Below are 17,042 nucleotides of genomic sequence, written 5' to 3'. Positions count from 1 at the left end.
CACATGTTTGCAGAAACAGATGTGGACCTCACACATGATGAGAGAACTGACACTGAGTCCTACAGTATATACACTATTATGTATAATTATGTCATACTGTTACATAAACATGGATCAGCATGAAACACACACATCCACATCCAGACACATACACTTTTGTCCAGTTTGTGCAGCAGTTTTGTGAGAACAGTGTGCACTCAGTGCCTCCAGAGCCTGAAAGAGTGTGACTGTGTCCTCTGTCCTCCGCAGAGACACAAATATAATGCTGCTTGTCTTGGAGGAAAACAAAGATTGAGACCAACGATGAAACCAGAAAAGGAAGCTTTTTTAAAAGCCAAAATTATGTCCCAGCTCTTGTCCATCGTGTCTCTCGGTTTCCTCAGCACAGGTGAGTTTTCATTCAGAATGTGCGACGCAGTTGTTTTTAAGGTTTGTTGATTCTGACACGTGCATGTGTACAAACTGATTCATGTGGTCTGATTGCTGTTTGTATGTCGTTTTTCTTCATTTTAATATGAGGGAATCAGGAAGTTGATTAAGTTTGCTGATGATTTTGAAGATTGCATATTTAATAAAACAAATAGAGGAGGTTTTTACACAACACTGCTTGTGACGGTTACATTGCTTCATGTTTATCTTAAATTATTGCTTGAAAACAGTTAAAAACCCAAACAAAGGTAGTATTTGTTGCTGGGGTATTTGATTGCCTCAGACAATGTGGGTGTTGCAGTCTTGTGTAACACAGTCATTATGCGTACACTGTGGTTTTGAAAGAACTGGTTTGCAAACGTTTGTGTTTTCTTGTTATTTATCATCATTGTTGTGTCTTGCACCAGTGTCACTGAGCAGCTCTGTGTCTGCAGAGCCAGCGTGGCATCTGGAGCACTCCCAGCGCTCTTTTCATGAACTGCCAGCCAGGAAATCTCAACAAACAATGCTCACTTTTGTTGCCTCATGCTTCACCCATCCCCAAGGATGGACAGCTGTTGCCATGGTGATGTGAATCTGCCATGCAGTCCATAATATCCGGCAGTTAACTAGTGTACATGTGTCACTCACTGGACGACGAAACAATGACACTGATCATTGTGTGTGTGTGAAAAACTCTTATTAATGATTGTGTGATCTGCTGACACCCCATAATAATCAGTGAGGGCAGACTAAACAACATATTTCTCAGATGTAATTGATATGTACTCTAGTGTAGCGGTGTTTGGTTATGATTTTCACATGGTAAACAGAGATGGAAAGAGTTACTGAAATATTCTAATCAGGTTAAATTAAAAAGTAACTAAAATGTACTCAGAGTAAAAGTTACCTAGTTACTTTAGTAACACAGTACTTTCTTGTGTCGTGCAAAAAGGACAAGAGAACACAAATCTCACATGTATTGGTTTTAATTTAAAGGCGAAACTTTACAAATTAAAGTGCTGACAAAATAAAGATGTAAACACATAATGTGTCAGTCAACATGGGTCAAAGGTCACATATGTCACTCACTCAGGGACCTACATTAATTCACCTGTCCTCATCATTCACCTGTCAGTAACAGATGTGATTTTAAATGTAGTGAAGTACAGTAAAATTACAATTACAATTTTAAAATACACAAAAAAACAACTCAATTACAGTAATGCGAGTAAATGTAATCCATTACTTTGCTCCTCTGTGTAAACAGCTTATCCCAGTTTTACCTGGACTTTAAACCTGGATACACTGTATTACTCTAATAGAAACCACGATACTCGTGGCTGTGATTTGTGAGTAATTAAAGTAAATCTGCACGTGTAAAATCATATTTCTGATCAAAAACAGACCAAAGTCTAAACACTCAGATAGATAATGACTGTGTTGTGTGTGTGTGTGTAGGTGAGGTGTCGGCAGTGAACATGACCATTCCTCACAGCCTGATCAGAGGCACAGCAGGAGGCGAGGCCGTCCTCTCCGTGTGCTACAGCAGCGTCAGCCTCGACCTGCCCGTCATCAAGTGGCAGCTGCAGAGGGAAAAGTCCATCACGGTGGTCCAGTCCATCGGGACCGACATCATCGGGACTCTGAGGCCCGAGTATCGAGACCGCATCCTGGTGTTTGAGAACGGGACTCTGCTCCTGCACAACCTCAGGTTCACTGATGACGGAGTGTATGACGTGGAGATCTCCATCACTGATGACACGTTCACAGGAGAAGGCAGCATCGTACTCACTGTGGACGGTAAGAGGACGACTTATTTAAGATTAGAAAACCTTATTCTGTGTTAAGTCCCAGCTTTGATGATTGTGGACTAAACACAGTCTTATAGAAAGTACCTAAAAGTGAATACTTGACTAAAAGTACAAGTTAAAGAAATATAAATAACAAAGTAAAGTACAGTTACATGAATCTTGTTCTTGAGAACAGGAACAAAGTATTTGTACTTTGTTACATTACAACAGAAGAACTCAGCATTTATTATTGTATTTCCAGTAGTCAAAAATCTAAGAATTTCATGAATATCTTGTGACTTTGTAAAATATTTGTCTTGTTTGCTTGTTTTAAAGTATTGTACTCACTGTCACTTGTATCCAGAGCCTATATCCAGGCCGTATATCCACATGGAGTCTTCATCAGTCCTGGAGCTCAGTGAAAACGTCATCCTCAACTGTTCCCATGACAACGGAACCCGGGCGACGTACAGGTGGTTCAAAGGTGGAAAACCACAGAGCAACGAGACCAGGTTCTGGCTGTCGCCGGACCAGAAGCTCCTGACCATAACCCGGGTTCTGATGGCAGACGAAGACGTCTACGTCTGCACAGCAGAGAATCCTGTGAGCAACATGACGAGTCTGCCTCTCAGACTGACTGTCTACAGTACGTCTTTACTGAGTCTTAACTGAGTCTTTACTGAGTCTTTACTGAGTCTTAACTGAGTCTTTACTGAGTCTTAACTGAGTCTTTACTCTTTACTGAGTCTTAACTGAGTGTTAACTGAGTCTTTACTGAGTCTTTACTCTTTACTGAGTCTTTACTGAGTGTTAACTGAGTCTTTACTGAGTCTTTACTCTTTACTGAGTCTTTACTGAGTCTTAACTGAGTCTTTACTGAGTCTTTACTGAGTCTTAACTGAGTCTTTACTGAGTCTTAACTGAGTCTTTACTCTTTACTGAGTCTTTACTGAGTCTTAACTGAGTGTTAACTGAGTCTTTTGTTAAATCCTCATACCACCATACTTCAAAGATATACTCTCTAATATGTTACCTCACCAGGAAGAAGTTCCCTCTACATCATTCTTTCCACTGGAGGCATCTTCGTCCTCATCGCCTTGGTAATAATATGTGCCTGCTGGACACCGTCCAAAAAGTAAGGAGTTGTGTAAATGATGAAAGGATTATTTTCATGTCTGTGAAAGCAAAAAACAAACTTGACATGATTGTGTCTGTATCAGGAGGAAAGATGCGCAGAGAAAACCTCTCTCCAGGTTCTCTGACCTCGCTCCACAGTCGACTGTCAGCCACAGAGGTCTGATGTTTATTATAATGAATGGAATAATCCACAAACTCATTGTTTTACTGTTTACATGACTCACTGTTCACTGCTGTCTGCTCTGCCACAGACGACGTGCGCCCCAAATTTAGAGAACATAACGGAATACATGCAGTGACTTCACTTTACATCCTGCAAAAGAAGGTTTGTTATTCCTCATTATATTTTATAAAGAGCATCTGAAAATGGCAGCGTCACTGGCTTTGTTTGACTATTGATGTTATTATGGTCCAAAGAAGAGACTATTTTGAGGTTTTTTGATTTTAAAAAGTTAACACTGACAGGGTTTGTGTGAGTGAGAGCTGTGAATCAACATGGAATGCAGATATTTGGGAAAAGTCACTTGTGTTTGTGCAGGATCCCGACGACTCGTCCAGTAACAGTATTGGATCTCCAGAGTTTGAACACCCACCGAGCGACACCGTGTCCCTGACCCCGCCCCCCGGCTCACCTGTCCGCTCCTCCCACAGATGCACCACCTGAAAACACCAACCCCCGCCCCTCCCCCAGAACTCCCTGCTACTGTACAACACAGCTGATTCACATGAAGGGTTAATGATGACGAGCTGACAGGTGTGTTAATCAGGTGTGTTGGAGCAGGTCAGTGAGTCTCGGTTTGTGTCAGAGCAACTGAAAGAATGACATTAGGACTGAAGAGCATCAACTTCCTGTGACTCTGCCTCGTCTATAGAGAATATGTTAAAGCTATTTTCTGGGGTTTTACTGTGTCATTTGTATCATTCATATATCAGCAATTGCTTTTGTGGTTCGAGGCACAGAAAAGGAGAAGTTAGTGAGTAATGAGACTGTTCTTCATGAAAACGATAGTGTTGTACAATGAAGAGGCTTTTAATTAAGGCCAATTATTCTCATTACAGTTAATTGTAATTTAATAACATTTCAAAATGTTCAATGTGTTTCTTTTGTAGAATTAAATGTTAGTTTTAGAAAAACAAAGCACAGCGAGAAACATGACTGTTGTGTTTGCCAGTGAAATCCAAGCTACTGTGTAGTATTTTGTATTTAACGACGGAGGAAACAGCGAGTTAAAGGCTTTTTATATAAATCATATGATTTGTAATAAAATGTGAAAAAGTACAAAACAAAGAGTGATTAGAATGTTTATGTTTTATTTTATTTAACATAACGTGCCGTTGTGGACAGATGTAAAGACAGACCTCGACTTGTATGATGTTGTTATTTTGTTTTTTCCTCATTAACATTTATCTGATTTACTTTTTCAAACGTGTTGTATATAAACTGTAAATGTTCATTTCATGAAAGCATCTGTAAACACACGTCTCTCTCCTTGTTGTCACTTATGTTACGGGATAATAACGTTACAGTTTACTGGCTACACACACACACACACACACACAAGGAATCAAATGACGTCTTGTGCACACACACACACACACACACAAGGAATCAAATGACGTCTTGTGATTTTGACAGTTTATTGACATAAGATGTGATACTGTGACAATAATCATTTACAATGGGTTTACAGCAACGTGGCGAGAAATGTTCCATTTACTAAGATTCTGCGACAGCTCTCTCCAAACATTCTGTGTGGCTAGAAACTACTTTGATTCTTCTTCTATTTGTGAAAACGCTAAAAAACAAACAAGTTATGACAATAGAGACGTGAAGTCAGGAGATTATTAGTTATTAAATGGAAGGAAAACACAGCCTTTTATGAAAAGGGATAAAATAAACAGTGAGCTCATGCATGCACACAAACATATTTTTACATTGTCGTGTATGAAAATAGTGCCACAAGCACAACTAACTTTCAGAATAAAAGCCTTTTTCTATGGAGTAAATGGAGGCAAGGCTTCATTTGATTTTCATCTTATACCGAAACATTAAATTTATCCGCTACATCAACTACAACCTTTTACTTTACTCGACTACATTGTACCAGGGGAACTATGTCATCGTCTGTCTGCACTCTAACGTTCTATATCATACACAATGGCAATATTAAAAATCATATGGACGCTACAGGTGTTAAAACATCTACAGGAATGCTTTGCAGGAATGCTGTGTCACGTCTGTGAGACGAGAGTTTGGCTGCTTCGCTTCAGGTTCGGTCTGGTTTTTACTACAGAAACACAACATTGGCATTAAAAGAAAACGTGGAAAAACAAGGAATGAAACCACTGCAACATGAACACAGAGGTAGATGCACAATAAATAGAAGGATGAATGGAGGCGTGTACAACTTTGTGGTCGCAGTAAACACAAACTACAAGAAATTAGCACACAGTCAATCTTAAAACTGGAGTGGCACTGGAGTGTGAACGTGTGATCGGGAGCTGACGTGGTTCCAGGTGAACGAGTGAGTTGAAAATAAACGTACTGGATGCTACTCTCACTTCTGAGCAGGATGGTGGTGGAAATACTCACACCAATGAATGTATTTCTATATTTGAAACAACTTTATAATCACACAGACACATTTGTGTTAGAGCAGTTCCCTCTACAAGACGAATGAAAGACATTCAAATACTGTTTCACAGGTGGAGGAAACAGTAAAGTCACATTACCAACAGATCTGAGTGCTTTTACATAATCTCTGGTCTGCATTTTCTTTTTTCAACTTGTCGGAAATTCACTTTTTTTTTTTAAATCTCATCACACACAAGAAACCTGCGTCGATCTCATGACAGGGAAAAAAATAGTAATAATAATCACATGCTGCTCAGTGTGATGCATAAGAGATATGAGCACGTGTGCAGAAGAACAGTGAGAGTTTAACCTGCTGGTAACTAACAGCACTGGCAATGACGGGAGTGGGAGTGGAAAAAAGCCAGTTTTCAAATATAAAAGAAGCCATAACCATTTCTTTTTCTAAATGGGAGATTTGTTTTTTGTACACAGAAAAGTTTTCACCATCAGTCACATCTTTACAACATTAAAACACTAAGTTAAGGATGGAATGGTACTCACATTTTCATCTGAATGAGAGGAGTTAATAATGCTTCCAACTGCCAAAATAAAGGAAACCGCAGCGAGCCCCGGTGAATTGCACAGAACAGTTAACAGACGTTAAATCTGGCTGAAATCTTTCTTTCTCTCTTTCTTTCTTTCTTTCTTTCTCCCGACGCTTTCAAATCTTCCAAATGGACTCAGTCTCTGTCGTTAACCGTTTGAATTCCCTTGTTTAGGCAGTTAGCGTTGGGTGCCGTAAAAATGATAAAACACTGCGCTTTCAACTGTCAGGATGCAGCGGAGTGGTTACGCCTGAGAGCGGCTCAATTCTTCAGCACAGAGTCGTACATCTGGTACACGTACTGAGAAACCTCAGGTGCCCGGCACTTGAGAGACAGCTGTAAAAAAGAAAGAAAGAGAGAAGAGAACAGAGTTAATGTTTACGCAGGTCTGAATGGAACAAATACTGCCTCTCTGGCCTTTAGAGAGCGTAAAAACCTTCTTAATGTCACCATAACCATTTGTAAATCATAAATTGGACACTGGACGAGTGTAAAGCATGGCACTACCGTGTAGTTGGGGTTGCCAGGCTGAATGCGGAGCTCTGCCAGGATCCAGATGCCGTTGGTTAACTTGAGGGACTGGTACAGCATGTCCTGGCCTTCCACGTTCCTCTTCGCAATGGTGTAGATGTTGTTATTCTGCAACTTCCCTGACACCGTGTCTGCAACGCACACAATCACAGTTACTTCACATCATGACCACGGCTCATGTGGCGCTACGTTCCAACAACTACGGAGTAAAGAGAAACACAAACACAAGAGTTTCTACCACTACTGCCTACGAGAGCTACGTCAGACTGTGTGACTGGCAAAAAGGGGTTTATCAGGGGAACTGAAGGTCAGCTGGTTCTAAGGCGAGACCTGGACCTGGACCAGGTGTACTGCAAAAGCCCTGACAAGAAGAGCCACCATGAGAGTGTCCCACTGCCGCATCATAATGGAGAAAATATGGGCAGCTCATAAAGAGAAAGATGCTGAAGGTTTCCTTCAGGTAGAGACAAGAGGAAATGTTGAAGCGTCCCAAGAAAGGCGTGAGTGTGGAGAAAAGAACAAGAGAAAAAGACACGTGTGAGGTCTTTGGAGACGCTTTGTCCAGAGGTCATTTATAATGATGCCATTTAAGTATGTGAGACGTGAGCTGAAGTCCTGGATAAGCATGTGCCTGTGCGTGCTCTCATTAATATATGTTCAGCAGGAAACATCTGTTAATCTACGCCATGTTTTACATTAGACAGTTATGTTTCCAGCACTCACACTGGTGTGTGTGTGTGTGTGTGTGCAGCAGCAGCATGCACCACAATGAACCCGTTCATCTACTCAACATGCAGTACCTGTGGTGTAAGAATCACTTTTCCACAATATACTGCTCTTGAGTTGTCATGGTCACAGGAAACAAGTATGGTGTTACTGTATATACAGTATATGCTGCAGAGGGAACACACGCAGTACATGTTTGTTTTCTGTTTACCTGCATTCAGGTGACACTCCTTTATCTGATACTGCAGCTCGTTCTCATTGGGAATATCTTTCCAGGTGGCCAGGAACACCTGTCGCTCTGAAGAAGAACACAGTGAAGAACCCTGCACATTATTGGATGTTTGATAGATGTTTGTGATGAATGTAGACACGTGCATGTGAGTGTTTAAGAGCTGTGGTTTTAAAAGTCAAGAGAAAAGTAAAACTTTTCAGCAATTCAAGACATTCAGAACATTAAAAATTTGGTAGAAATTCAAATTTGCATTCAGGGTTTCATGGTCTTTTATACGGTGGCGATAAACAGCCCAAACTCACCCATTTTTCCATCCTCAACAAAGAATACATTGAGTGGGATGAGCACGCTGAAGTAGAAGACATCTATGCTGTTCTTCACAGCCACCTGTTTATGAGTAAGCAAAGAAGAACTTGAGTTTCACATTAGATTCTCATTCATCCAGGTCAACGGAATCCAAAACACGTTCACGTCTCGTCTCTTCTAAGAGGCGTCGTGCTACCAACTCTATATACATATATGTTTTGAAATTCACATTAAATAGTTGAGTTGAGTGTATTTGGAGGAAGAAGGCATATTTTTCAATGTATTTCTTGCTGTGGGTGAGTGAGTCCTTCTTTACCTGCAGGTTATTGAGTGGATCCATCTTCATGACTGGTCCAATGGTGTTGAGAGGCAGAGAAATCTCAATACTCTGGTTGGGCATCAGCGGAGTGTGGACGGCCAGAGGGCTGGTGGGGATGACACCGAAGCTACACAAAAGAAAACACAAACACATCAATCACTGAACTCAATAATAAAGCTTTTGGTGTATAAACTGTACTGTCTGTATAACCAGGTCAGTCCGTGACTCACCTGTTCTTGTTGAACTGGACAGCAAAGTCCGTCATGTGCTGTAGGGCCTTGTTTGTGAAGGTCATGTCCATGTACATGTGTCCCTGGCGACGAGAGAAGGTTCCAGAGATCTCCAGTCCTTTGGCTTTCACTGCAGGCAGCCACACCTGGTCAGAAACACACACATGGCATTAGTTCAGTTGACATGTAACATGCACACAGACAACACAAAGGTTTCAGTTCAGACTAAGCACTTTAAATTTTCAGTATATTACTGCCGTGAATATCAACAACGCCTGGGTAACTGATGGAATTGATAATTGCTTAAATACATTTTTATCTGGCTGAGAGTGAAGTTGTGCAAACTCACTGCCTTTGGAGCAATGTGGCTTCCCGTGGTGCTGGCCATGCCTGTGGAGAGCTCAAACAAGTCGTTGAGGCCACTGCTGACGGCTGGAGGTGCTGGTGTCGGTGACGGAGCAAACGTACTGGGGACAGACGAGGGGATGAAGTTCTGGCCCACCTGTGGCGATCACACACACACACACACACACACACACACACACAAACAGCCGTTTAAATAACCATCATTTCAACTATAAGTGTCACTAGCGGCTTGACAATCTACAGAGACAAACACATGAGAAATCCTAAGTCATGCCAAAGGAAGAACTGTGATTATGAGGAAAAGAGCATTTTCCCACCATTTAGAGATTATTGCCCTGTAAAGACCTGGAAGAAACATCTGTCCCAAGTGATCTGAGCGGAGAGTGTTGAGTACCAACGTTCTCACCTGGCTTTAATATTATCTCATCTAACATATGGGCTCTAAGACGTGGAAAAACACAGCAGGTCAGCAGACGTCAGCTGAGCTGCTCTCTAATGAGTCCTGGGGATGGACCGCGTTCATGCACGCTCAGGAATGTGGCCACACGCCTCCTCAAACCACCTCCACATGTGAACGGATCCGAAAAAACATCGAGTACATTTAGACTTGTACTCTGACTACACCCATGTCTATTCTAAAATGCAGCCCTAAGGTTTTCAAAGAGAGCAAGCAGCGTTTTAAAACTCTAAAACACTGAGGTCGTGTGAGCGACAGGTGTATACAGAGCAGAATCTGAACGTCTAAACATCAACTGACCGTATGTGATGGATCACTCAGCACGGATGTTAACACCAGGTCTGAACTGAGATTAGCAAAAACATTCATGGCAGAGAAAAAGTGAACAAGATCAAGTCAATTATGTGAGTGCAAAACAAAAACAACAAAAAGCCAGGTTAAAATCAGGAAGCATGCAACATGCAGACAGGTGCGCTGCCGAACACAAGGGCGGGACTTACTGCTGGACTTCCCCCAACACCTCCGCCTAGGTCTCCCCCCAGCTACAGGAGATAAGAGAGGACCCCAAAGACAAAGACCAGACACACACACACACACAGACAGAAACAGAGACTTTTAGCAACCGCAAACCATCAAGAGGAGAACTCCCTTTCTGCTAGAAAATGCAAATCCACATGACATTTTAGATATTAAAGTCTGCACCACGGTAAATGAAGAAGTCCAGTTATTTCAGCAGCTTAGGGAAGTGGAACACGGAATATTAACATGGTCAAATACAAGAAAGGCTAAAGTAGTGTTTGTTAGAAGATGCGTTGGTTTACTTATATATTAATAATGTCACATTCCATCATAAAACAAAAACAATTCTGAAAAACCCTTTAAGACATATTAGAAGGCCAGATTGGCAGATTTATTAAATAATACAATACACAACAGATTTAACCTCACGCTTACTCACATGATCGTTGTGTCTCAGTGAAATGTAATGGAATAAGAATCAGAGCATACGAGTCGAGTAAAGAGAAAACAACTTTTCAGCACATGTCATTTTCTTCTGCATAAATGAGGAACAACTTTTACAAAAATGCTGATGTAGAGTTTTTAAAAAACAACACTGCACAAAATGATATCTATAAGAGATTTAGAGCTATAAGACTTTAAGGTAAACGACTGGAGAAAGAATGTATTGACTGTAAAAACTCTATATATACAAGTTTGGTTTTATCATTTTTAAAAAGCACCATGTTTTCTGAGCACCCTATTTTTTCTGTGGCATCCAAAACCTTTTGGAGGGTTCCAAAAGGTTTTTGGAACCCTACAAAACCTTTGGAGGGTTCATTATCTTACATTATATTTCTGAGTGATGGTTTGTGTGTGTGTGTGTTTGAAATCAACTCACCAAACTGTCCAGTCCTCCTCCCAGAAGATCCACTGCACCCATTTGCATGGAGGAAACCTGGGGCACATTGACAGGGGGGCCCAGGTCTAGGTTGAGCAGGTCCCCCAGCAGGTCTCCCTGACTCGGGATCACGTGTGGCTGGTCCATGGCAGCTGCTGGTCCAACACTCACTGGACTCTCACCTGTATCAATGCTGTCACAGCAGAAAACAATGGACGGGTGAAATGATCCATCACCAACAATGGCTGGAGTTATTGGTAACACTGATGTTGTCAACAGTTTATTAATCTACCATGAGAACAAACTTTGTATTAAGTTACACTTTATTAAACAAGACAATAAATGCAGGTTTTCTTGCGTGCGTCTGACCTGCTGTGCTGGACAGGAAGGTGTTTCCTGTGGATTCCGTGGCTGCCCTCCACAAAGGCGCTGGGGGGTTTGTGATAGACGGAGGCCAGAGAGCCGATGTGACAGATGAGCTCATCCAGCAGGGTGGGCTCAATCAGGTCCGTCTCCTCCGAGATCAGGGGCTTCTCTGACAACACCACCTCCTTGGCTGTCACAGGGTCCGTGGACAAAAGACGCCAGTAAATGTAGCCTCTGTCACGCAGGTCAGGGTTGTCAGAGTCCTGGAGACGAGGGGGGAGAAAGTTAGCTTGTGGACCAATCATGGACGAGCATCATCATGGTGCAAGCTCATGTGTCAAATTAACAAACTATAATGAATTAAAAAAGGAAAATACTTTAGTATGCTACAAAACCCAAACACTGGCATTCACAAGACTGTGTAGGACCAGACATCATCCAGCAGTGATTAAATAATAAAGCTGATATAAACCTGCATGTTTTAAAGTAAATGAAGTAAAATAACCAACCTGAGTGGCCAGACTGAGAACCTGCTGCACCAACTCCTGAGTCTCTGACGGCTTCTTAAGGAACAGCTTCACGATAGCAGTCAGCAGAGTGAGCTGGACCTGTCAATCAAATCACACACTTTCAGTGTAAATGCTGATCAAACTGAACACTTTGTCCTTGCTTTATGGAAACAAATACCAAGATTATGCTTCTCTGGTTCATGGTGTCATGAGTCAACATGGTTTCGGGATCTACAGAAAACAATGCAATCCCTTACATTCTAACACAAAAATGTGTTTTCGTGGTGAACCCACCTGAGTGCTCTCATCATGGAAACCCTCGAGGAAGCTCTCTAGCAACTCGTCAGCATTATCGATCCTCTCCGCGTACTCGCCAACGATCCAGATCATGGCAGCACGAGCGTCGGGCTCGTCCAGAGAGTCCAGGTTCTCACACAGGGTGGCAATGATACTTTCATACCTGCAGAGCACCAGTGTAGCCGCTGTCAGAGGGAAACTTCACAAGCACCTTCCATCTCTAATGTGTGGCGAGCTGACTGAACTAAGGTTAGTAAGATGTTTAGTAGGAAACTCACTTGTTGGGGTACTTGCGAAAGATGTCTCTGATGACGACAATGGCCTCCTGAACCACATAGTTGACCTTGGTCTGGATCAGGTCTAACAGAGTGCTGACACAGCGCTCAGCTGATTGCTGCAGATGAACAGAAACAGGTCAGACGAGAGGTTAATTAACACCAAACTGGAAAGGGCAGACAGTGTATTAATATAATACAGCAGGTTTAAAGTGAATTGAAAAAGTGACATTTCTGTTAATGAAGATGAATGTGACTGGATGCAAACAGGACATTTCACAGCATTTCTTACCTCCACTTTAATAGCACAGCGTCCGATGGCTCGAACAGCTTTGCGCACAAAGTCGACATCCACCTCTGTGGCGTATTCCTTCAGTTCAGCCAGCACCTTAAAGAGAAAGAAAACAGTAGTGACTTACTAAAGCTGATATAAAACAGCCTTCACACTTGTCAGTGCTTGAACCCTGTATATCACACACACACACACACACACAATACAAAATGTACCATGCAGAAATCAAATATTTTTATTTTTAGAGCTTTAAGGTCATTCTGAAATACAATACATGTCTCCCTCTCTCTCTGCAATCACGTGCATGTGCACATCATACCCTCTACACACATACAGTATCTACACAGACTGTTTGTTGGTATGAATCCTATTGTGTTTCATGTGTGTTACCTGAGCAATGTTGGCTTGAGAGGCCAAGCGGATCATGATGTCCAGTTTCTCCAGTTTCACATAGATTGGATCGTTGTACTTGACAAAGAACACCTTGATTTCCTGCTTCAGGATCTCAGGCCTGTACACACCAACATATTACACACATTAGACTGTGGAAATGTGGACCATGATGATCCAAATGTTTATAATGTATTTCAATGGTATACAACATGCCAACAATATGAAGTTCATTGCAACTTAATTCTCTGGTGTTTGTGATCACTGACCTTTTCTGCACAATGAGGTTGATGTTCCTCAGAGCCACATACTGGACCTCCGGCTCTCCAGAAAGCAAGGTGACCAGAGGTGGAGATAACTTCTTCAGCAGGGTGTTGTAGTAGTCAGAGTCCTTGGGCAGCAGCTCTAAGAACTTCATCAGGACTTTAACAGCCGACAGCACCACTGCTGAGTTGGCGTGAGACAGTCGGGGAGTTACACGCTCACAGATACTTCAAAACAGAACACAAGGGACAGCGATAGTGAGAGTAAATACAGACGAACATTTAGAAGCACTTCATTTTTTATTGAGACGATTAAGATGGTACCTTTGGGCCTCGCGCTCATCCTTGGGATTATAGTTGGACAGACAGTCCAGTATAAAGATCTGCCCCCACTCGGTGCACTCATTAAGGGCAGTGAGCAACTTGTTGATATTCTGGGGATTAAGATCCAGCAGGTTGCTGTTGGGGTGAGACTCACTGATCTCTGACAGAGCAGCAACTGCGTTGGCTACAACCTAAAAGACAGAGACAGTCTGTGATAAGAACTGTAAAAGATAACTAAATCAACACACCTACAAATCCAAATATATACGCATCTTTGTAATGCAGATGGACAGAAATCAATTCAACTACGGAGGATCGAGTTTCAGCAGACTACAATTATTATTAATCTTAAAAATAACAAAATTAGTCACAGATCAAATTAAAATTGCACCCAGCTTGAAACTAACCATGGGATTTGAGTCAGCAATGAGGTCTCTCAAAGAGTCCAGGAAACCCTGGTCCTCCACCATCTGGGCATTGATGTCATGGAGTTTTGCCACACAAACAGCTGCCGTCTTCCTCACATACGGGTCCTCGTCCTTCAGGCATTTTCTCAGAGGCTCACACAGGTATTCTGTGATCTTGTCCACACGGATGCAGCCCATGGTGCGAACGGCCAGAGCCCTGATGAGAGGGTTTGGGTCCTCACAGTCCTGGAGAACAAGGCAGTTTCAAGTCACAACTACAGCATTATGTAGGATCATCTGAACGTTCCCCTTGCCTGTGGGATTCATAATCACGGCCCGAGTTTAGAAACTAACTGGGGCTCTTTTGTGCCTTACCTTAACAAAGCTGTTGACGGCCATGATGGCCATGTCAGGCTGGCTCTTGGCATAGTTCATTAAGTAGAGGTAAACCAACTTCTTCAGCTCCAGGTTGTCAGTCTGCATGCAGTTCACCACATCTGGAAACAAAGAACTGACAGCAAAAGCAAAATATTTAAAGTTTAGAGGATGAAGCATCAGGTTAATGAATGGGAACTATATCTACAATATAACACAACATTGAATGTACCTGACATCCTTGCCAACAGTCATGGCAGCTATGACCTTCTTCACCGCCTCTTTTCTCTTCTCCTTCTTCTCATTGTTCAGCTCTGCCTTGAGTTCAAAGATCTCCCCTGAAAGAAGATTTTGTTTTCATACGGTTAAATGCATCCTTCACAAGTCAGACTGAAAATGACTAGAAAGTCTAAATAGCCGTCTCCCTTACTCACCTTTTTTGTTCGTTGTGAAATATTTGGAGTCTGTCATGGTTGTGGTCCTTTTATATCTGTAGTGATGAAACACAAAATTTGAATCATTTAATAATCCAAATGCCAGTATTTTGGTATTAATTAAAATTGAAGTTTTTTTTTACTTATTCTTCAGATCTCAATTTTTACAATTTTTACAACTCCTTCTGAGACATAAACATAAACCGTACCCTAGCGATGTTTTATTTAAACTCATTCATAGTGGGCTAACCCTATCTTGCCCACAGGTGTGCTCTGTGAAACATACAGCCTCAGCCACGGACACTGTCAGCTGACAGTTCACCAAATGTCTGTCTCAGTCAGATGTGAGTACGATTAATGTGAAATGGAACTCTATATCAGGCCAACAAAAGCTTTTCCTGGTTGGTTGCTCACATACACACACACACTTGCAGAACGGAGATGTCAAGTGTTGACATGTTCTGTGAATTATTTAAAATCCTCAGTGTCAACAATCATTGGCAAGTCCTAAGTAAATGAAGTGCCAGGAAGTCATGCTGCAGCACACAAACCAATCTCACAAACAGCCTTTGTGAGACAGGTTTCCACTGAGGAGCAGAACATGTCTAAAATATCTATGCACAAAGCCAAATGTTGTGTGTCTGATAGGGCCGGGAATCACAGGGCACCTCACAACACGATACATGGTCCACGATACCAATAATATCACGATACAGAGATTCTGTGAGACAATCATATAGCGATACATCACGATATCCGTCTAACTGAAGAAAACAAAACGTCAAATTCACAACATGGAGAACAAAGTGAATAAAGTCTATGTATTGAACATCTCTTAACGTAAGTTTCTCCACAATTATCCCGCTGTAAACGCCCTGGTCTTTGGCCAGGTAACTTCCATCCAAGTTTATCATTTATCTCAAGTTTGTGAGATAAATGATTGATATTTGCCCTGGCGTATCGATTATCGATATTTTGATGATACTTCACTACACATTGCTGGATCACTGTGGTACAAAGGGAGCCATACCTAAATAAAGCAAAGTAGTAAACGGTCTTTGGCTCTTATTATACTGTATAGACTAGTTCCCTTATTTCCAACGAAGGCACCTCTATATGTTACAGTATATGATGACATAGGAGACCATGGCTGTTGACGGAACACAGACAACCGTACCACACTGAACACAGAGAGAATATGAATCGTTTTATGTGACAGTTTTCCCATAAGTCCAACAGGCTCCATGTATTTTGTGCTGTCGTGTGTTAGACAGACATATTCAGCGTCCAACACAAAAGGCGTGTTTCAGTTCAGATGTTAGCCTGCTTGCGTTACGGAGCTACCGCTGTGGTTTTCACGTAAAGAGTTAACGTTACGTTGTAGCTTCAATTCCCATCCTTAAACTGAGTCTCAATTGCATGTGGCATTTACGAGGTAACATCTACTGTGTACACGTTTGACTTCTCTGCAACACGACGTTGTTTGTGAGTGACTGAAGGCACAGAGGTGTGATGTTGATTACGATAGCTAGCTTGCTTCAAGCTAAAGGCATAAGTTAAACATTTGCCGCTAAAGCCGCCCCAAGACTAACAATCCTAGCTGTCTAATAAACACAAAGCACACACACTGATGACCGTGCGACCGCCAGGACCAGCTCGGTCTGTTTGTTCCTCTTCACCTGATTCGATTGGTAACGTTACAGGATCAATTTTATCATGAAAACAGAAAAGTGAGCAGCGGCCCAGTTTTCACTGCCGCTGACAGGAGCTCGGTGATGATCATAGCAAACTGGCTGACATGAAATTCACACCAAAACATGGAAATGCAGTGATAGAAACTGTAGATTATAAAAAAATATTTCACATACCCGATTGGTGGTATTGAAGCCGAAAAGTATTTAATTGCAGTGGGCGTAAAAAAACGCAGGTTGGTCCCTTTTCCTAGTTGGAGGAAGATGGAGAATCTGGATTGTGATGGTGCGTTCACGGCCACCGGAAACTAGACAACTTCTCTGTTGAGTTGAGC

At 41.9% G+C, this 17,042-nt stretch overlaps 2 protein-coding genes across 3 annotated transcripts; one reads left to right on the top strand and one right to left on the bottom strand.

Annotated features, from left to right (window-relative positions):
• Positions 1–221: 221 nt before the first annotated feature.
• On the top strand, positions 222–4,876 carry LOC131458604 (hepatic and glial cell adhesion molecule-like). Its single transcript, XM_058627791.1, has 7 exons — positions 222–388; positions 1,870–2,211; positions 2,566–2,847; positions 3,243–3,336; positions 3,422–3,495; positions 3,590–3,663; positions 3,877–4,876. The coding sequence occupies exons 1-7, from the start codon at positions 304–306 to the stop codon at positions 4,000–4,002; spliced, it is 1,077 nt and encodes a 358-aa protein (XP_058483774.1). The 5' UTR covers positions 222–303; the 3' UTR covers positions 4,003–4,876.
• Positions 4,877–4,959: 83 nt separating this feature from the next.
• Positions 4,960–17,039, bottom strand: ap2b1 (adaptor related protein complex 2 subunit beta 1). Of its 2 annotated transcripts, XM_058627123.1 has the most exons (22): positions 16,885–17,039; positions 15,017–15,072; positions 14,815–14,920; positions 14,583–14,718; positions 14,208–14,453; positions 13,801–13,991; positions 13,483–13,704; positions 13,214–13,334; positions 12,824–12,919; positions 12,535–12,650; positions 12,254–12,419; positions 11,960–12,058; positions 11,454–11,713; positions 11,085–11,277; positions 10,186–10,227; positions 9,212–9,364; positions 8,863–9,008; positions 8,630–8,759; positions 8,310–8,394; positions 7,987–8,073; positions 7,026–7,180; positions 4,960–6,854 (listed from the first exon to the last, which is right to left on the bottom strand). In XM_058627123.1, exons 2-22 carry the CDS (start codon positions 15,051–15,053, stop codon positions 6,780–6,782), a joined length of 2,862 nt encoding a protein of 953 aa, XP_058483106.1. In that variant the 5' UTR covers positions 15,054–15,072; positions 16,885–17,039; the 3' UTR covers positions 4,960–6,779. The 2 variants fall into 2 exon arrangements, with proteins under 2 accessions (XP_058483106.1, XP_058483107.1); XM_058627124.1 differs by lacking the exon at positions 10,186–10,227.
• Positions 17,040–17,042: the final 3 nt, after the last annotated feature.

Source organism: Solea solea, chromosome 4 (genome assembly GCF_958295425.1).
Source record: "Solea solea chromosome 4, fSolSol10.1, whole genome shotgun sequence".
Classification (NCBI taxonomy): domain Eukaryota; kingdom Metazoa; phylum Chordata; class Actinopteri; order Pleuronectiformes; family Soleidae; genus Solea; species Solea solea.
Note: the sequence above shows the minus strand (reverse complement) of the source record. Positions and strands in the feature narration are given on the sequence as shown.